This window comes from Schistocerca cancellata, chromosome 1 (assembly GCF_023864275.1).
Source record: "Schistocerca cancellata isolate TAMUIC-IGC-003103 chromosome 1, iqSchCanc2.1, whole genome shotgun sequence".
Classification (NCBI taxonomy): Eukaryota; Metazoa; Arthropoda; class Insecta; order Orthoptera; family Acrididae; genus Schistocerca; species Schistocerca cancellata.
In genome coordinates, this window is record NC_064626.1 from 1,047,367,774 (window position 1) to 1,047,390,707 (window position 22,934).

Genomic DNA, 22,934 nt, shown 5'->3' on the forward strand with positions numbered 1-22,934 from the left:
TTGTGATGTTGGGTATTGGGATACGATGTAACTCATCCCAAAGGTGTTGCATTGAGTTCAGGTAGTAACTCTGGCTAGCCCAGCCCATTTCAGGAATGTCCAAGAACCATTGCCTCAGAGATGCTGCTTTATGACACTGTGTCGTCATGCTGATACAATCATTATCTCCGAACTGTTCCTCTACTTAAGCAATACAGAATGTTGTAAAATATGTTCATATCCTTTCGCTTTTAACGTTATCTTGAGCACAATAAGGGGAACGCACCCTAACCACAAAAAATACTCTCATAGTAACACTACGTCCTCTGTACTTCACTGTCAATAATATATATGAAGGCGGGTAACGTTCTCCAGGCATTCGCCAAACCCAAAACCTTTCATTCGATTGCCACAGGGTATAGTGTGATCCATCACTCCAAATTACTCATTTTCAGCCATATGTCGGGCAGTAGCGTCACTCTGTACATCACCTCAAGCGGCGCTTAACAATGACTACGGAAATGGGTGGCTGCTCGATTGTTATACCCCATTCTTTTTAACACTGTACATATTGTGTTAGCCGTACTGCCAGAATATCTTTGGAACTAGTAAGTGTTTTCTTCCGCTGATTTCATGTGATTCTTTGCAACCACCCCTTACCATCCACGATGGTCCATGTCCGTCAGTATGAGAGGTCTGCCTGGTCTCTGTTTAGCTGTGGTTGTTCGTTCGCGTTTCACTCCACAAACACATCACCAACAGTCGGCTTTGGCAGCTTTAGAAGGGCTGAAATGCCCCTCATGGACTTGTTACTCACGTGACATCCAATTATCAGTTCTACATATACATTTATACTCCGCAAGCCAGCCAACGGTGTGTGGTGGAGGGCACTTTGCGTGCCACTGTCATTCCTCCCTTTCCTATTACAGTTGCGTATGGTTTGCGGGAAGAACGACTGCCGGAAAGCCTCTGTGCGCGCTCGAATATTCAGCTTCGGTGCATTCTATCAGCACTTGAAGTTCCGGTACTTCACCAATGCAGATTCGACAGCTTACAATTACAATACCGAATGCTGCTTGGTCCCTGCATGTCCTGACTTTGCCCCGCACCCTTTGAGGTTGTTCCCCCGTCGGTACTTGCCTGAGGCCATCTAACCTAAAAAACCGCCCAGTCCACGCCACACAACCCCTGCTACCCATGTAGCCGCCTAATGTGTGTAGTGGACTCCTGACCTATACAGCGGAACCCGAAACCCCACCACCCTATGGCGCAAGTCAAGGAATCTGCAGCCCATATGGTCGCAGAAACGTTTCAGCCTCTGATTCAGACCCTCCACTCGGGTCTGTACCAAAGGTCCACAGTCAGTCCTGTCGACGATGCTGCAGACGGTGAGCTCTGCTTTCATCCCGCTAGCAAGACTGGCAGTCTACACCAAATCAGATAGCTGCTGGAAGCCAGAGAGGATTTCCTCCAATCCATAGCGACACATATCATTGGTGCTGACATGAGCGACTACCTGCAGATGGGTGCATCCTGTACCCTTCATGGCATCTGGAAGGACCCTGTCCACATCTGGAATGACTCCCCCAGTATGCACACAGAGTGCACATTGGTTTTCTTCCCCTCCCTTGCAGCCATATCCCTAAGAGGCCCCATTACAGGACTGACGCTGGAGCTCCCAACTACCAGTAAGCCCACCCTCCGCGACCGCCCAGATCTTGCAGACTGAGGGGCAACCTCTGGAACACAACAAGCAGCCATGTCCGGCCGAAGATCAGTATCAGCCGGAGACAGAGCCTGAAACCGGTTTGTCAGACAAACTGGAGAGGCCTTCTGTTCAGCCCTCTGGAATGTCTTTCGCCCCTGCCACACCTTGAGACAACCTCCAACTCTAACACGAGTGAGGGGTCAGCCTCAATGTGGGCAGTATCCTGGGCAGCCACAGCCGTATTCCGATTGGGGCATGCGTGGGATGAGCTGGCTGTCCCCAGCCAACCCCCATCCGGACCCCCCACAGTGATGACCATTGGCAACAGCCTCAAGCTGTGTGACCGAAGCCAACACTGCCTGAAGCTGGGAGCAAAGGGATGCCAACTCAGCCCACATCCGAACACAGCAGTCGCAGTCCCTATCCATGCTAAATACTGTTGTGCAAAGAACGTCTGAACTAATCGACAGAGAACACAAACAATTCAACACAAAATTTAAACGGTTATTAAAATACAAGTCTGTCTAGTAAATGCAGTAATGCTGCTACTTGCGCACTGCTGACACACTGCTCGGCGGCAGAAGGCTAACTGTACTGTCAGTAACGTACAAAGACTATTTGAAAGAAATAAACAAATGACAGACGACTACGCGACTTTACACGTCATGGATATTAAAATGCAAATCTGCCCCTGCTAATTACGAAACTACACAATGATTTGACGGATTTAACTAAACAAGTGCGCTAAGAACACTCAAACAAATTGGAAGCTGCTGTTACTGATTCTCTACTGACAACACAATACTCCCTGCCGCCTTTCCTTTTATTCTAAAGCCTAGTTTACATGACGACATTGGGTTGCGGCACTAGTGTGGAATGAGCTGCATATATGCCTGTAGACACGGCACCAGTATACACTTCAGTTTCGCCGTTTTGAAGGTCCCTGAGTCGTGTCTGAAATGAAAGTTTTGGCAGCTGCACGTCGTACGAGTTGTGAGGGAGTTGAAGCTTGTTGCGTCGAATCACTGCAGAAGAAAAAAAAATAAGAAACTTGTTTCGATTCGTGACTGGATGGAGAAAAGACGTCAGCTCGGTTGCTCAGTATCCCTGCTGAAATAATTTGTAACTGAACATCCAAGAAGTTGTTTTAATTATATTAGAATGTCACCAGAACTGTTTAAGTTTCTTCTAAATAGAATTAATTATGCAATAGGGAATAAAGGTATTGTAATGCATGAAGCACTGTCGCCAAAACTGAAATTACGTATCATATTGCGTGCATTAAAATCGGTTTGAGTTGGTGATGACGCTATTTTCTTATCACAATAATTATTACTGTTAATGTTAATAATTATTGAACATTATCAACAATAATTATTCGAAGCAGGCCGCATTAAGGAAAGAATGGTTTGCAAATTACTCTCTTTAAGATAGATCTGTACAGCGGCAACATTTCCAAATTCTAACATATGTGAACAGGGAGCACTGCAGCGACGTTTTAAATAGATGAATATTGAATAAAGAATGCAGCTTCTTAAATTTGTATAGCCTTCCCTCCTGTCAACAATATTCCTTAACAAAGAGTTGGCCAACTCGAACGATGGAATTTTAGTCTTGTAGACGAGAGCATTGCCACAGCTAGAATTACACTTGCTTGTATTTTTCTTAATTCAGTTGTATATATGCTGCTAACTCAATAAATTTTGCCCTGCAGCTCAGATATTGTCAAACCGTCTATGTTATGAACGCATATGACAGTCTCAACGGCAGCAATATGTTGCTTAATTTTGTAATCAGCCTCACTGAAATCCCACCAACACCTATGCAAACCACAGATATCCAAAAAGCGAACATTATTCTTCATTCCCCACATCACATTTCAATTTGTCTACACTCTATGAACACACATAACCTCAAAACTCGTGCAACTAGTGTCGCCAAGGTTGGAACACGCCTAAAGTGTTTAGTTTCACCAACGAGTTGCGCAAACGTGCGGCGCGCATACGCAGCGACTGGTTGCGCAGTTGCCTGCAACCTGAACAGTGTCGTCGTGTAAACTAGGCTTAACCCTAGCATTACCAACGGGGGGGCCTCGTAGGCCCACTGACTCAGTTGTATCCACACCCTTTGATATATGAACTTGAAAGCAAAGGTAATTGTTCGTTATTGAATGTACTATTGAGTCATTACAGAATTTCGGAATAAAAATGTAATTAAAATTCATTTACTTGATTTAATTCTCTGTGGGCCTTAGAAGCCCACCCGTTGGTAATAGCAAGGAAAGATTTACGAGGTTGAGTCTCTCGTTTCAAATTCTTACCATGAAACGAATTTTGGCATTGTTGCCTTCAGACATATTATTATGAAGCGGACCATTGTTATTTTCAGTGTTTCTGCTGCTGTTGAACCAGCAACATGAGTAGACATTGTTTACGTGATAGGTCCATTGAAAGAGTGCTAGAAGAAGTTTTGAACGAATCAGATTTAGAGGAAAGTGAAGTGGATGATGATGTGGAAGAAATTAGAACTCATCGTCTGAGAATGAAGATGAGGTTGAAGCCAATCCACCAGATGATAATGATACGGAATGTGATAAATTCATTGCAAAAAGTGGACGAGAGTATATTACGAAGCCATCTCGACAAGATCGGCGTTCTGTACAAAATATAGTGCGAGAAAGAATGGGGCTAGGACAACAAGGAAGAATTGCGTCTCCGAAAGAGGCTATAGAGCTCTTTTTTACACCTCAAATTATGAATCTAATAAAACTACACTCAAATGAAGAGGCTTCTCGACTAGGTATTCAGCACACAGATGAAGATGAGTTATTTTGTTATATAGGACTCTTGCTAATCATGGGTTCAAATCATGACAATAAGATACCTGTCCAAGATTTATGGTCTTTGCTTCAGGGCCGACAAGTGTACTATGGATCAATGAGTCAGACCCGATTTTTCGAATTGACTAAAATATTGAAGTTTGATGATAAGAACACAAGAGAAATTCGTCGCCAGACTGACAAGTTTGCTCCAATGAGGGAAATTTTTGAAAGCTTCAATTCTTCACTTCCATTGTATTTCATTCCTGGTCTACATACAACAGTGGATGAGATGTTGTCTTTGTTCCGTGGTCGCTGTCCATTCAAGGTGTTTCTAAAAGAAAAACCTGGAAAATACGGCATTCCAATTCGAATGCTGTCTGATTCTGAGACTAGATATGTGATCAGCATGGACATCTATACAGGCAAGTCAGGAAATACACAGCATTCAAATGGACCGATGGAAATTGTAATGGAAATGGAAATGAAGTCCCATGCTTCTTTACAGAGCGTAGGGGAACGATGCGGGAAACCCGCACCGCCTTACTAGGCAAGGTCCTAATGGAGGTGGTTTGCCGTTGCCTTCCTCCGACCGCAATGGGGATGAATGATGACGATGAAGACGACACAACAACACCCAGTCATCTCGAGGCAGGAAAAATCCCTGACCCCGCCGGGAATCGAACCCGGGACCCCGTGCTCGGGAAGCGAGAACGCTACCGCGAGACCACGAGGGGCGGACGGAAATTGTAAAGAGACTAATAAAACCTATTGAAAAATCAGGCCGTAATGTTACCACAGATCGGTACTATACTTCAGTGGAGCTTGCTGAGACTCTATGGAATGATTTTCACCTCACACTTGTTGGCACCCTACAGTCTAACAGACGACACATACCTGAAGAGCTGAAGACTACAACTGGCCGCAGTTTACACTCTTCCATCTTTGCTTATACTGACCCTCAGACACAGAGGCCACCAGTTACTCTTGCATCAACGCTAGTCCGCGAGAAGCCAAAACGACTGCTGTTGATGCTTTCAACTTATCACTCAGAAGGGGTGTTGAATGAAGACTCAAAAAAGACTAACATAAATCTTTTTTCTAATTCTACAAAGGGAGGCGTGGACACCATAGACCAGATGGCAAGACACTACAGCACAAAGAGAGGAACAAGAAGATGGCCTTTGTCCCTCTTCTACACACTCATTGACATAGCAGCAATAAATGCATATTCACTCTTCCTCCTCAACTTTCCGAATTGGAAAAAGAATTTGCTAAACCGCAGAAGAGTTTTTATCACTAACTTAGGTCTCGAACTAATAAGATCTCAAGTAGATAAACGGGCACAAAATTTGTATGGACTTCAGAAGCCAGTAATAATGGCAATGGAAAGCATCACACAACGGAAGCTCAGCTGCTCTGTAGAACCATCATCCTCAACAGCAGAACCAGGAACACGTGGACGGTGCCACCTATGCTGCCAAGAAGCTGCATCTAAAAAGATCAAGTACAACAAGCTGGGAAAGTCAACTGTTACCTGCTCTCAGTGCCACAAACACGTCTGTGGGAAACACTGCAGGAAGACAGTGTTGTGTGAAAAATGCGTTGCAGAATGAGACAGTAAATTTTGTTTGCTTCATGTAGTGTATCGAATTAAAAAAGTCGTTTTTATAAGAAAACACTATTTTGAAACATTATTCCAAAAAATATATAAACTGAATCTCGTGATTTGTTCATTTTATTCCTATTATAATAACATCTTTTATTATCCAGTATACAAAAACAATGTCTAAGCATTTTGAATTGTTATTAGAGGTATCAGAAGTAAATAAACTTGATTTATGATAAAATAAATTGTGGTATTCTTTATAGGCCTTTGAGGCCCCCCCGTTGGTATTACATGTAACAAAAAATACGTTGGTAATGCTAGGGTTAAGGGGAGCCAGAGGGGCCTATGCTGCCCATGTTAAAATCACTTAAGTTTGAGGAACATTGATGAATAAACTACCAAATAGAAATATTTGAATTTTTTTACATATAGAGTGCTTTAGTATTGCAGTTATGACAGAGGGGTTTTGGAGTATCTTTTCTAGTTTCCTTCCAATTATTTTTTTATTAATGACCCATTTTTTTACAAATAATTGCTTTATAATTAAACTGAAATGAAACTACTGAACATATTGCCAAATGGCTGTATTACAACGTAAGTTTGACCACTAGGAGTGCTGTATAAAAATTTCATCTCTCTAGCTTGAGTGGAATTTGAGAAAATGTTCCTTATATTCGAAAAATTCTAATTTACGGGAAATGGCTATCAAAGCTTCTCAAAACATTCCTGCACTATAGGATGGATTATCAGGGTTTTCTTCTTCATCCTCCAAAAGCTTCCTCTTCTGTCTTCTTTTCTGGCCTGTTGTTCCATCATACTTCATATGCCTTTCTCTTCTTTCTGCTCCTCTTATCCTTTCTCTGTCAATATTTCTTAGTGCTCGTACAGTGTTCACCCCAGCTGTAAATCCTAACGCCTTCACAACTTCACACTTCACATTGTTCCCTTGGTTGTAGGTTGCTATTGCATCACAATGCCAAAGTTCAGTGTTTTTATACTTACAAACACCCTTTTAGGAATCACTTTCCAAATCAAATTGTTTACGCTCTTATTAGGATTCTGCGTCTTTCCGTGTAGACATTTGTGTAACAATTCTGGCTGTGCTAAGTCATGAAAAATTGGTTTTATTGCATTTATCACAGCTGCTGGCAAACCATGTTTGTGATCATAGTCCTTTTTTGCATTATATTTGCACCAGAAATCTTTTGGGCACAGGCTGTGTTGAGGGTATTCATTGGAAGAGGCAGTATGAATGAACAATGCCCACACTGCTTTTCGCATGTCACTAACATTACTAGTATTTTGCCTTATAGCATACCCATAGTATCTCTGTAGACGTTCAATCACCTCATCAGTAAGCCTGCCTCTCCCTCCTATTGTCTTTCCATCACTGAGCTTACTCGAACCCAAAGTTTGTTTCAGCCTTCGAAGCCGTGCACCCATACGCTTTTGCACATGCCCAATGCATTCCCACTTTTCAACTACAAATTCATTTCCATATGGTTTCAGTTCCTCTATAGTCTTGAAACCTTTGGAGTCACCATCCCCAAGGTAGTATTTGCTAGAAGATGTCACAGAGCAATGGCCGGCCATGTGTTGTTTAGCAGAAGAACGCACTGTTTCAGTAATTGTAGTATCGCAACTTGGTATTAGTGTTAATTTTCTTTTCCCTACGTTCTTCCTCTTCTTATATACACAGTTACTAAAACGTGGCATCGTAACCAGAACAATGCTTTACACAAGAAATATAATACTACCAACAACAGGCGCAACACTGAACTAATTCGAAACGGTAAACAGCAGAGAGACGATGTTCCACGCTCTTAGCGCTTCATTTGTCACAGAAAACAATGTAGCCAACCCTTGCACAATCGCTGTATGCGTAACATAAGGCGCTGTATGCGTAACAGGCCGAGAAAATCCCAAGCAGTTCGCCAGGAAGTCACGAGAGGGTGTTAGATGCATTCAGCGGCCGCCCATTTCCTCTGCAGGCGTGGGGGAAAATGGTAATAACTCCACTTCTAGGGCCAGTAGGACAATAATTCAAAGTTTACATTAAAGAGGAATGTTCCAATTAATTTTCGGTAGCAAAAAAAAAAAATCGTAATTTTTTGGATTTGACCACCTCCGGCTCCCCTTAAGGGTCCACCTCGCGTGACATCTAGTGGTCTGTTCCGCAGTTCTTAGGGGTGTACGGATACATCTGATGAGATAGTGGATACTTCTGGTGAGATAGTGTACACTGTACAGCGAGCGCCGCGTGTGAACTCACCGGAGCCGTGATAGTCGAGGTCTGCGCGCCAGCCGTGGCCTGTGTTGACGAGCACATTGGCAGAGGACGGGTAGCGCCAGGTGAGCGGCCGCGAGCTCAGCGACGCGTCCGTCAGGGTCCTGCTCGTGCAGATGTCGACGGGCGACTGCCGCGTGCCCGCCGCCAGCGGAAATTTCTCTGGCCATGTTTCTGGTCCTGCGGAGAGACCACAGTTGCAATTTATCACTGGAGCTTTACCGTTCTCCTCCTTCAACTTTTGTAATCTAAAACTGATCGACTTAGGACGACACCTTACAATGTTCATACTAAAAGATTTACCATTCGATAATGTGTGACAATTTACGTACATGAAGAGTAAAGCAACATGTAACGCCTTTTTAAAAATAAGATGCTGCATTAGCATTAGAAGTAAGTAAAGCTGTCGGCTAGCTGGAGGTTAGTCTGGATATCCCTTGCTTTCCTGCCTAGTTCTAACTGACGTACTAAGACAGTTATAGGAGAACCTGAAGTTTAAGGTAGACTGAGCCACAGTACAATTTATACCATGAAGTTTTATTTCATTAAATGCCTACGTAACCCGGTAGTTGTTATAACGGTTTCGGCTGTCAACTCATTAGCAACAGCCCATAAATGTTCTTTGGCTGACGGCTGTGTCAAATCTTTACTGAAACTTTTACAAGAGGACTAATATATTCATTACCCAATATGCCTGACAACTGAATAAAGCTTTACAGTAGAAACTAATGCGCTCACTGATACTTTCAACCAAAAATATGGCAAATATGAACGGTAAAATTTTGCGTTTGGCTCTTCAACTAATCTTTCCCAGAGTTGAAAGACCGGTACCGATCGGAAGTTGAACCTTAGATGATTGGATTTATAGTCCGTCACATACCTAGTGAGCCACTGAGCCACATGTAAGTAGTGTCGGAGGCTCTTACGCCTGGCTAAGAAAATGGAGTTTCTGATATCAACAGTCAACCAAATGAGCCACGTGAATAAACATCACTGCCGGTTCATAATTTTTTATTTTTCAGTTCTTCCCCAATGCCTTTTCCAAAATCGACGAGGGTTCTCAAATTTACATTATAACTCACGGAGACGGGGAGGGGGGAAAACGCAGTGGAAAACGCGGTAGCCGCAGTGATCAGTACCAGAATGAGATTTTCACTGTGCAATGTAGTGCATGCTGAAATGAAATAGAATCATGTGGTAAATGTAGAAATGCATACATCTTTTCAGTTATTCGACTTCGAGACATTGAGAAGTTTCTTCACGATAACAAGCTACTGCAGAAACTGGTAAACAACAGCACAGTCATGAAAGACTCACATTGACACCTGTCCACAAAGTGGGAAGACCAATAACGCTGTTTTTCAACTTTTAGTATGTAAACCAGTGGTCTTTGTGGCAATAAAGAAAATAAGTGAACAGATACAGGAAGAAAAAAATGGTCCAAATGGCTCTGAGCACTATGGGACTTAACTTCTGAGGTCATCAGTCTCCTACAACTTAGAACTACTTAAACCTAACTAACCTAAGGACAACACAGACATCCATGCCAGAGGCAGGATTCGAACCTGCGACCGTAGCAGTCGCGCGGTTCCGGACTGAAGCGCCTAGAACCGCTCGGCCACCGTGGCCAACAGCACTTGCTTTACAGAGAAATATCGTAACACAGCGCTACAGATTAATTAAAAAAAAAGAAAGAGACAGCAGTTTCTGGGTATATATCGCACATGATTCCTGTCTCCTTGGATACTGTGAATGGCGACTTTAGTAACAGAAATGGCATCAGGCTAGAAATTTAAAATAATATAAATCTGGAAAATCATGAAAATAGCAGAAAACTTCGTAGAACAGATAAACGCCAGGAAAGAGTGTGGCAGGTAGTTTTTGGGGTAATCATCATAGGTTTTTGTGTTACCCTTCTGATAACTATTTTATTGTTCCATTTTCGCGAGAAAACTTGTCGCACTATAGTTGCCAAAATCTCTCAAAGGAATGGTTACCGGAATTTTAGCAATATGAAGGGACTTGCATTTCATGGAAAGCCTGTTTCATCATTACCTCTTTTTATTCAATTCCACAAAAAGCTAATTTCTTTCGCCAGACTGATTCTTGAGTTCCTGAAGCTGGCGTAAAGTTTTTTATTATTAAAATGTTATACTGCGGGAAATGTACAAAATCTCACAATATCCATAACGTCTGACAGAAAGCTTACTTGAGCCTTGACATCACAGCAATCCACTCGACCACTGTGAATGAGCGAGACGTTCAAAAGTGAAATAAAAAATTCGTTTAAAAAGAACGAATTTTAATATAACGATATTTTTGCTGGTAGCGACTATATTAAAACCACCTGAAAAAATTCAAGAAAATTTGTCAACACCCCTTTTACATCATTATGACGGGTGCAACCGTTATGAAGATATAAGTAGCTTCGATATTATAGAGTATAGAGACAAAACCAATTAGCCAATAAGATTATTTGAAACTTTCAGTTTAAGGGTAATTGATTAAGAATGCAGGTAACATTTTTTTTGGTTGTTACATTAATGTTCCTATATTGAATTTGTCTCAGAAATGTTAATGTTTTCAACTTTTTTTATTTCTTAAATCTCGCCAATGTTAAGCGATGGGTTACAAGCTTTTAATAGAAATATTGCTCTTTTCACGTTAGTTATGACAAAATTTCTTCTAGTAAAGCCCGCATCGCAGATTCAGCATAGATAGTTATAGAACCTAAGTACGGCCTGTCACACAACACTTGCTTTATTGCACGCGGATTGGCTACGTCCCACACATGTGAAAAGTGAATTCCTCAGAAAATATCCCTTTCTTCAGGAAATCGCCATTTTTACCTAATCGCTGAAGAATGTCTACAGCATTCGTTGCGGCTTTCAATACCTGCAACAGTTCCAAGTAGTGTGTGTGTAATTGTAAAAGGTCTCTCGGTCGCTGTAGGGATCTGGAGCTCCTAGTTCAAATGGCTCTGAGGACTATTGGACTTAATTTCTGAGGTCATCAGTCCCCTAGAACTTAGAACTACTTAAACCTAAGTAACCTAAGGACATCACAAACACCCATGCCCAAGGCAGGATTCGAACATGCGACCGTAGCGGTCGCGCGTTTCCAGACTGTAGCGCCTAGAACCGCTCGGCCACCGCGGCCGGCTGGAGCTCCTGTGAAGCTTACTAAGAGATTCGTGCGAAAGATAACAGGATGTGGCCCGGCTAAGCTTTACTTACGTTGGACGACCAAGACGATATTACACATAAAAACTACAGTACACCTGCATATCGACGTCTGTGGGTGTCGTTTCTTCCCATACGAAATTTGGAAGTATCTTTGCATCTACATTACGGGTTTGATCTGAATAGTATATCCAATACACATCACTCTTTATATCATATGGAGCGCACACAAAGAAAGTTCTGAGTTTATGAATTACATAAGTCAAAAACTGTTCCGTGCGTGTTGCATAGTTCGAATTCTATAACTTGTAGTTGTGGAGTACCTATTGTTTCATAAGATTGTGAGAAACCGCTGAATGTGAATGTTCTGATGGTTCTGTGAGTCCACAGCCGATTTCCTATCCCATCCCTGTACAATTCTCTAAAGACCTCATCAACGAAGGAATGTTAATCACTAATTTGCCTTCCTTTCTACCATCAGTTAAGGTATTGTAGTGTTGAATGCGACGTTGGCGGAGATAATCTCCCATGTGCTGATAAAACTGAAGTCCAAGTTTGGTCTACTGCATTATCGTGTTACAGTGCCATTTGTCTTCTAATTCTCACGTCAAACTTCTGCGAGGAAGATGCGAGATGACAGTCCAACAACCAAAGGGAACAATGCCTGGGTAAGTGGAGTTCTGTATCATGTACACCATCTGTGATACTGTCCATATTCAATTCAATATAACAAATATCCATGGCATGCTGCTTCTCTAAATAAATTAACCATCTTGCCTCTCTAAGACACCATTTCACTTACTTTATGTTGTTTGTCTCTTGTTTACAAAGCTATGAATTTTCAGTGAAAATTTGTAGTCAACTAGAAAAACATGAGATGCACCCTATATTGGAAACAAGCTCAGTACCCTATGGAATAACGTACGGAATTTTCTGGTCCACTTTCAAATTCTCTTGCTCGCCTAAACATTGCGTTGACAGAGGGATGCACGTTATTTTCGCCAATTTTGTTTCCTCTAGAAATCTATACTGAGGTGTCAGTCTTTGGCCAATGTGGGTAAACTTTGGCAATATGTACTTTTCATCATCGCTCCCGCCTCAGTCCTGTTAATCAGTTAACCGTTCTGATCGGAGTAAACACTACCGTAAAAGAGCATGTGCCATCACATCCTGTTGGGAGCAGTAAAAAGCGAGCTCACGAGAAAGTGTTCACCTCTAAGTGCCGACGTCCACTTCAACGTGTGTGGGCGGGCTAATTGTCAGCCGTCAGCGTCACGACGCTCCGTGCGCACGCGAGGTCAGCGCCTCCGTGACTCACCGCCCGCGTGAAATACGGTTCACAAGATGCACCGGCTCCCTAGCTTTGCACTCCGGCCACTGGAAACACCAGCGCCGACATTTCGAATGGGTGGTAAATTATTGTAGTCGTACAGCGACAGTTGTCGCGTGAGCGGAGTAGTGTTCATAAACAGTCGTGAACTGTGAGTGAACCAGCATCTATAGGATGTGCTGAAACTCTTGCACCAGAGGGATTAATACCTGGCCCACTTGTATCTTTATTATACGCAAATGGTATAACGTAAGATATTCAAGAAGCTGAAATAGCTCTTTCAGTTGCTAACTTGAGTAATGTGATGTGAAGGAGAAAATTTCTCACCCTAGTACAGAGATGGTCTTAATTTTCAAAGAAAATAGTATCCTCTTTATGTTCGTACAGATTGTGCAGTGATGTTAGTCAAATGTCAGCTTGTTCTGCGGAGTAGTTTTGATTGTACGGTTTTTTAAAGTAGCCGTGTTGGGTATGTTTCATTCGAGTGGATAAATTGGAACTTTTTTTTGTTTTCGTCGATTCATAGCTAACGAGAACTTTCACTCTAAAGTCGACAAAAGTTGATAAGAAGTACGCTCCTAAATTTTCAATAGCGAGGAAATGGACAGCTAAATTCGAATGTGGTTCTACCTCTTCTGAGGACGATCCGTGCGAGAAAAGTTCAAACAGTGCAACCACAGATTAAGATATCACGAAAGTTCACAACACAGTACTCGGCGATCGGAAACTAAAATGTATGTGAAATAGCTATTGGCGTGTCGAAATGAAGAGCGGAGTACATTTGACAAATAGCTATGACGAAGGTTTGTACAAGGTTTTGCGTCGCATTGTTGAATGTTTATCAACAAAAAATTCGAAATGAATTCAGCAATTATTGGATCATTTTAAATAGAATATAAATTATTTTTGAGCCTGCTTGTTAAAGCGGATGGGATATGGGTCTACCAGATTAGGCCAGAAACGAGACTGCAAACAAAAAAGGCGCTGTTGGAAAGCTAATGGCACTGTGCAAGAGAAGACGAAGTCGATTTAATTTAACGGAGGGGTTATGACTATTTTTTCTAAGATGCAAAAAGAGCTGCTTCTTATTCATAGCAAAGGATAAAACAATAATAGATGATTATTACGTAATCGTTCTGGACAAAAAGAATGGAAAGTGCTTGAGCAGAGAGCTGGAAACAAAAAATTATCTGCCAGCAAGATAATCCACCTGCCCACTTAAGTGCGTGGCAATGGGAATCGAAAGATTTGAAGTACAAATTGTAAACTAGTTAGTTAGCTTTATGTTCCGTGGATAATTTGCACGCTAAATCGTAATGATGTGGAAAGAGTCATTTTACAGTCACATCGCAAATTAATCTGTAAATATGGCTAAAGGCTGAACATTAAAAGCTTTTTTTTTTTTTTAAATATACAGATGTGAGTTAGTAATATCCATCAATCACCTTTTACACATTACAATAACACAAATTATTCTATGGAACAGAATGAGGTGTTATGGAGAAACTTCTTCAGTTTGTTTTCAAATTATATTTTGCTGTCAGACATTTCGTGTCATTGAGTAAGTTATCAAAAGTTTTAGTTGCAGCATTGAGCACCCCTTTTTGTGCTGAAGACAACCTTAATGCGAATTAGTGAATGTTATTTTTCCTTTTGGTATTGTAATTATGTACATCTTTGTTCCTTTTCAAACGTGGCACCCCCTTTAGAATCGCCGAATAATTAAAGAAAAATACTCATTTTTAAAATCATTTGAAGCACATGTTAAGAAAATAAATGTAGCTTACAATGCTAATAATTTACGTAAAGTGTCATGTTTGTCTAAGAATAAGCATACAGTTCGTTTCATGTTTTACTATGTACACGACAATGACACTTTCATTATTCTTTCATTACCTTATCTGGTCTGATCTTAAGTTCGTCTGTACTATTGCTGCCTTTGTTCTGATGAATATAAGTGTAACTTCTGATTGAAATATAATTACTGTAAGGATTCAGCAAACTACTTTTACGTCGTTTCCTATCCTTTAGTACCTAAATTTAAATGTGGCCTCTGAAATTTTACTAGCTGAATCTGGTGTGGTTTTGCGGACTGATACTGAATTATTTGCGGTCTTAATAGTCTTTACTTTTATCTTTCGTTTAATAGAATAGGTCTCATTTGTTTACCAAGTCCGATACTTTGTCAGGTTACGCGGTGTAGATCATTTATTCAGTAAAGATATTTTAAACGCAACCACACAAGCCGCAGCTACTCAGTAGCTTTGGCTGGAGCAGAATTTACTGTGTTTTCCTTGGAAAAGAAATTAATTAATCCAAATAGGAATGAAAAACATTATTACGGGCTGTCTTTGCTCGTAAGGAAGCGCATATATCTTGTTTAACGTTGGATCACATTCCTCTCTGTTGCGATGAATTTGTAGCTAACGCGCATGAAATATTAATCCAAACCAGAAAAGAAAGATGTCATAATCTTCTTATGTTGAAATAAATTAAACCGATGTTAGAGGTCAGTTTTACAACAAACTTCATGAGAGATTACTGTGACGCAGTACTCAGAACGCCCCACTTCTTAAACGGATGTGTACAAGGTGTCGTGAATGAGCGTCACGTATTATTCTCACTGCACGTTTTTATCGCAATGAAGACTTTCTTTCTTAAAGATGAGTTATCCCAGAACATTATTCCATATGACATTTTTGACTGAAAATATGCGAAATATGTTAATTTACTAATTGGTCTCTCCCAAGATTTGCAATAGTTCTAAGCGCAAATCTGGTTGAACTAAGTTGTTTTAGGAGTTCCAAAATGAATTTTTTCCAATTTAAATTCTCATCAATATGGGTCCCTAAGAATTTTGAAGTTTCCAACCTATTTATTATTTCCCCGCCATGTGTTACACTTAGCATTGGTGTAGTACCTCTAGATGTGGGGAAATGAATATGTTGTGTGTCCTTAAAATTAGGGTGAGACCTTTCGCATACAATCAGTCAATGATACTTTTAAGAACTTTGTTTATCATTCCTTTTGTTTCTGTATGTATGCTTGGATTGATTACAATACTAGTATCATCTGCAAAAAGATCTAATGGTGCTTATTGTATATTATACGGAAGATCATTTATATGCACAGGGAACAATAGTGAACCTAAGATTGAGCCTTTGGGAACCCAATACGTGATTTCACCCCAGTCAGAACAATGTCCCCAAACTATAGTGGCTGAATTACCAAGTACAACTCGATATGACATCCATTTGTTGGTTATACCATCAATCCCATAAATCTGCAATTTCTTTAGGAGGATACTGTGATCCACACAGTTCAAATGCCTTAGATAGGTCTCAGAAAATACCAACCAGAGCTATTTTATTATGTAATGCTTGTAATATTGGTGAGTGAACATGTAAATGGCACTCTCAGTAGAGAAACTCTTGTGAAAACCAAACTGTAAATTGCCGAGAGCATTACTGTTGCTCGGATTAAGTACTATTCCAGAATACCACACATCAGTTTCTCAAAGTTTTTTGGAGAATTATGTCAGCAGTGAAACATGTCTGGGGTTATTGAAATCTCTTTTATCACCTTTCTAGGTGTCTGACATTGGCATTTTTCAATCTCTCTGGAAAATGCGTTGAGTTAGTGATGCATTACACACTTCAGGTAAGGCAGGGCTTATTATGTGCGCACCGCCGTCACCGTAGAAACCATATCCGATACCATTCTTCTGTCATCTAACCCCACATTTAAGGAAAGGGTTCGGCTGAAAGACATTGAGTCAAATGGAGAGGAGAGAGAGAGAGAGAGAGAGAGAGAGAGAGAGAGAGAGAGAGAGAGAGAGAGAAATTTTGATGAATATTTTATACATTTTTTATTAAAAAGAGTCGCATTTTGGGGATAGGATTTACTATGTGGAAGGACCTTGTAGAGAGAGCATTAACCCAAAAGGATACTAAGTCGAAAAACCTGGCAGTAAACTACAAAATATGTCTGCGCGGAACTGTAAGCGCCTCATCCATATACCGTTGAAGAAGACAGGAGCATTGCGAAAATGGTAACAGCCGCCACCGCAACTCTCCAGGGACTCGTATTGCTTTCACTGCGAGCGTGTCTCCCACTACACGGGATGTCACTGGTGACAAGCCAACGACGGTTCTGTGTACGATTAATTTGTTATTTCGTATGGCAGCGAAACGAGGTAGATATGCTAATATGTTAATGCAGAACCCATTTACAATGGAAAACAAATTAGTTCCAATTGTGGTCACTAGGTGCAAATCTGGCGCTGTAAGAAGGTGTGACATCCACGCTATCGTTTGACAAAGCACAACGTGAGTGAACTGTATGGGTATCGTGAAGAGAGTCCGGGGGCTGTTAATGGAACTGTTTTATGTGAACGGCAGCAATCATAGCGCAGCACTGACAGTCTCGCCGACTCAAAGGTCTAAGGAAAGGCCCGATGTCATTAAACGGTCTAAAGACGATGTAAATGGAATTCGAAAACACAGATGAGCTTGGCGTGGCATACGGAAGAGGAAGGCGTTCTATACCGATGGAAGTTATTGACGAGGTTGCTGTTGCTGTAACAGACCATGCAGCACGTGACTCTGATATTGTCAGCGTCCGTGCATTTTCACGAGAATTGTCCATCCCGTGGTCAACAGTACGGAAAGTTTTGCGGTCTATTTTACACTGGTACCCATACAAGATCGACACGGTGCAACAACTGAAACCTCATGATACGCAGCCACGTTCTGAATTTGCTTTTCCGTTTCTGGCACGGATCAGTGTGGTCGAACAATACTCTGTAGAGTGACGAGGCACATTTTACACTACACGGTGCAGTGAATACGCAGAACTGCCGAATTTGGAGTATGGTGAAACCACGTGCTGTGCACGAAGTGTCATTGCACTCGTGGTAAGTGACTGTGTGGTGTGACCGCGCGACTGCTACGGTCGCAGGTTCGAATCCTGCCTCGGGCATGGATGTGTGTGATGTCCTTAGGTTAGTTAGGTTTAAGTAGTTCTAAGTTCTAGGGGACTGATGACCACAGATGTTAAGTCCCATAGTGCTCAGAGCCATTTGAACCATTTTTTTTTTTTTTGTGTGATGTGGATTCACCAGCACTTTTATTCTCGGTCCGTTCTTTTTAGAAGACAATACACTCAGAGATCCTGTCAGCTGTACCGTAACGTCTGCACGTTATCGAGACCACCTTGTAAAGCATATGATTCCTGCTTTGGAAGAGCGCAGCCGTGCGGAAACCACTGTTTTCATGCACCTCATACTGCTCGCCCAGTGAAAGTGCTTTATGCAACGTTCCATGAACAAGTTATCTCCAGAGGCTTTCCAAATGCGTGGCGCGCACCATCACCTGACGTGAATCAATCTACCTTTTGGCTCTGGGGCTGTCTAAAAGAACGCGATTACCAGGGACACGTTCGATATGTACCTGATCTGAAGGCCAGTAAGCAGGAACGAGTTTCCACCGGAACTGCTGCGACAACTATTGATCACGCCGTTTGACGTATACAGCATCTCGTCGACTTCTCCGTTGCTCTTATTGAACAACCTGCGTAAGCAGTGGTTAATAATAAAATCAACATCATGCCTTTCTCAACTGTTTGACCTTTGCAGTTACTAATCCATTACATATAGAATCATTTCTATACCTCTTTCTTGCATCCACAGCGCCAGATTTGCACCTGGTGGCCAAATTTGGAAATCATTTTATCCTGCGTAGTTCGGTTCCACATTAACGCATTAGAATATCTCCCAAGTTGCGCTGTCATACGTAATTACAGCCCGCACTGGACCTCTGCGAGAGCCGCACTTTAAGGGGAGGTTTACTGTCTTTTGGTTCAAAAAATCGATTTTTTTAGAATTGCATTTTTCGATCCATAAAAGTGTTTAGAATCCTTCCCTGAAACGGTTTTTCCGAATACGGAACGGAAATGTTTGTTATTCGCGGTTGAACAAAAAAAATGCACCTGCTTGAAATCGGCCTTTTTCACGCACCAGTTTTTTTCTTTCGGAGGACGTGTTATTGTACCGGTGCTTGGGAGGAAACACACAAAATTCAAATGAAAGTTTGAACGCGTGTGTCTGCAAGTTAGCCCCCAAGCATTTGCATTCTGGTGCGAAGGCTGTGGAGGTAGCGACATTCCTGCCAGTGAGCAGCTTCAACGAAGGGTATTCAGCAATTCTCAGGACCATGACAACGATGGACGTCACCGAGAGACTCTATTCGACGCAGTCCGCCAAGCATTCGGACGACCACCGGATTCAAGCGGCCGAAAACCACTTATCACCGGCAGTGTGAGCGGCTCTGGAGCAGCGCAGAATGGCCCTGATCGAGCAGAACGCCCTCTATGAGGCAGAGGAAGGACTAGTTTATGGACCCGGAATATCAGATTGTACGTAAGTTGCATAATATTGCATTTATATGTAGTCAAAACTTCCAACGCGTTTTTCTCGAAATGCCTTTTTTATCGCACGTATGCTAACTTCAAATCTACTGAACCGATTGGCGCGATTCTTTGTTTCCGACGAAGCTAACTAAATTGTCTAGGAGTTGTACCACTTTTATTCCGAGCCATCGACTATAAATATTTTTACTTTGCCGACGAAGTTGAAAAATCGATGAAAAACCCTATTTTTTTCAAATGGCCGCCATTTTGTTTCCTGTGGTCCAAATAACTTAAGCGAGGTACAACTCCTAAAGAATCTCATATAATTCGCTAACATCAACTCAATTTTGACTTCAGACGAGCCGGCTGACCTGTGACATACCGCGCGTGGAGGTCTACATCGAAATTTTGTTTCGTTCCGACGGCACTTCCGCCTTTGCTCTTCGACGTTCCCGGTCGAAAAAATTACAGTTTGTAGAGGAAATATCAATAAACATTTTGACCAAATTTGACATTGATATCTATGACACATCCCGAGAAAAAAATTCTCAAAGAACATGCTTTTTCCGGGTCAAAGGTAGTAAACCTCCCCTTAATTATAAATACCCCGTACTTTCCGAGCCGCGTAACCTGCTCTCGCCGTGGGAAGTGGTCGTAATATTTCATCAGCGCATTTGTTTTGCTAGCCAGTCAGTCACTTTTTTTTCAACTGGTTTAAATACAAAATTGAACTTGCCCTGTCACTTCATTTCTAATTTGAGACATTTTCGATGTGTTGGCTGCACAAAATTTTAGTCGTCTTATGGTTTTCAGGCCTCCTTTCAAACTAGCTTTATTAAATTCTCCTCAATAATATCTTAGATGCATTTACTATTAGTACTGACGACAAGAATGAATCGGGACGTATAATGTAGCTGTGGGTTTCGAAATCATGTGATAATGTCCACCGCAATTTGTGGAAACGTAAGTGAATTGGCACGTCGTGGAATGTAGAACCTATTCCTCGATGTGCATTGAAAGGAAATTAGTGCTTCTTATACCTCTCTGCTTAACGGCGTTTTTGAGAGGCTGATAAGCTTTTCAAGAACCACGCGGCTCAATCGATTATAGTCCTCAAGCGCACTGGAGTTTAGCTGAGCTTGCGAGTCGAAAGTGCTGCATCGTCCCTTTGTCGTCAGACGAGTATCGCTTGCTGCGCTATGGCTTCGAAAATAGCTGGCGACGCCTTTCTTACTCCTCAATATTATATCCAAAGATGTCGCTAAACTTTTTATGTCACTCATAAGTATTGTGTCACATCGTACACTCTCGTCTTATGTTGACAATGAGTATCGGAGTGTTTCTTAATTTTCATCCTGTCGGAGCAAGATCCGCAAAAATATACACATGTATGAAGTAATACATTAGGATTTATTAGTTTTTAGTGCTGGAAAATTTTCTTGAAAGAGCGCCACGGCCGATTAGTTGCTCTGTTTAACACTAATCATCCTCTTTCTTCATCTTGACATTGGGAACATGAAATGATTGGGAAGGGATTATTCAGTCACGTTTTCGTTAAGAATGGAACCAGTGAGCCTTTCAGAAAAATGCGTCTCGCAAGGATACTTCATTCTTTCTACATTTTTTTGTCTTTCTAGCAACGAGACTCTTAAATTCCACGATTCAATGTTCTACCAAAAACGGCTAGACTGGCTGAACCGTTACATCTGTGTCATATTCCTAAAACTGACTAGACTTTCGTTTTCTTAACTTTTTGTGAGTCAGGTAGGAGGCTATTACTCTCCATAAAGTTTCCGTTCTAACGCTGTAAAGACTGCAGGTGCAAACTTTCCTTTATCAATGCACATCTTTAAAATAAATGTTTCTCTCGAATAAGAAAAAACGGTTGTCAAAACTCATACGCTGTTCTCAATGGTTTCCGGGACATAAATATTTGAAACTCATGTGCATGCAATGCTGGCCACTTGACTATATAAGAATGAAACCCTAATATTTATGTACACAGTAATTTTTGACGTTTCTTTTTAATCGGGGTAGGGTGCGTTATCGTTAATCTAAATGGTCCGTTTTGGGCAAAAATTACATATTGTCAGACGAGATCGTGACTGACGGATTCTCTATTTTCTCATGAAAAGAATCACAAAAACGATTCACTATGCGGTAACCGGTTCGAACAGCCAGTGGTCATCAGACTGCCAACAAGAAGACGGGACAAAGAATTCTTATAGAATCTGTAGCGCATGTACTTTGACTAGGTATCTTTTTTTTATCATTACGTTGATAATTACGCGACTGATTTTTCCAGATTCTATAATGATTCATTGTCTCCTCATTTTTCTACTGGCAGTCTGATGATGACTGCGTTATTAAAGGCTTTTGTGATCGTTGTAATAAGAAAGTAATAGAAGATAATTGCTCCCATTTTATCTAGAATATTTGAGAAATTCATAGCCGGAGCAATTACACGATGTTTGATTGGCGATGAAGCTGGAAAGCACTTGGAAAAAGGTTAGAGTCGTTCACACTACTTGCAAACAACGGTAGGCGCCATGAAACCGTACCTGGAACCTGGACTTGTAGCGCGGTGTTGCATGGCCACCAAGCCACCCAGCTATTCCCCCCTTAGAAAACTGTTTGTGGGACTAGTCTACGGGCAAAAAGGGAGAAATTGGCTGCTAGCGTCTTATAAATGCTTGTGTGCGTGTTAAAAAGTACAGACGAGCTTCAAAATCATTAAAATAATGGGTGACTTTTGGAGATAGTTTGTAAAGGGATTCTGAAAAATAAATACAATATTAAAAGGTCTAAATGGTTCAAATGGCTCTGAGCACTATGGGACTTAACATCTGTGGTCATCAGTCCCCTAGAACTTAGAACTACTTAAACCTAACTAACCTAAGGACATCACACACATCCATGCCCGAGGTAGGATTCGAACCTGCGACCGTAGCGGTCACGCGGTTCCAGACTGAAGCGCCTGGAACCGCTCGGCCACACCGGCCGGCACTGAAAGGTCTGTTGATGACGATCGCCTTTCCCATTTACGCTTTGACAGTATCGAATAGCTGCACTTCGGAAGCTAATGACAGCAGCTTGTTGTACAGAAGATTTGAAATTCTGATCAGTTGTCAAACGCCTCATGCTATTTCTGCCCTTGATGCTGCTTCAATAAAGTTCAGCATTGTGTTCTATTTTTCCGCCGATCTTTCTATTTCTCTTTTTTTATTTATTCTTTACAGACCACCTATTGACCATGTTTTTCTTATGCTTAGTATTCTTAAAAAGATCTTCTTTAAGGTTTGCGGTATCTGAATACAGTATATTTTCATGTTATGAGATACAGGCGTAATAAGAAGTTATATTGTTCTGGTGATATGACTGTAGAGTTCAATTTGAACTTCTTTTGTAATATTTTTCATCATTCAAACCAGGGTACGCAAGAACTCCGGACTTCCTACATTTGGCTGAGAGCTAATATAAATATTACAATTTCGTTGCCGGCCGCTGTGGTCGAGCGGTTCTAGGCGCTTCAGCCCGGAAACACGCGGCTGCTACGGTCGCTGGTTCGAATCATGCCTCGATCATGGATGTGTGTGATATCCTTAGGTTGGTT

The 22,934-nt window shown here is 41.5% G+C and overlaps 1 protein-coding gene across 1 annotated transcript in view; it reads right to left on the reverse strand.

Annotated features, from left to right (window-relative positions):
- Nucleotides 1–22,934, reverse strand: part of LOC126090387 (carbonic anhydrase 13-like) — a 252,280-nt gene that overhangs the window by 29,513 nt on the left and 199,833 nt on the right. Inside the window, exon 2 of the mRNA XM_049906983.1 lies at nucleotides 8,387–8,581. Coding sequence (XP_049762940.1) covers nucleotides 8,387–8,581 — 195 coding nt within the window. The remainder of the gene's footprint in view (nucleotides 1–8,386; nucleotides 8,582–22,934) is intronic.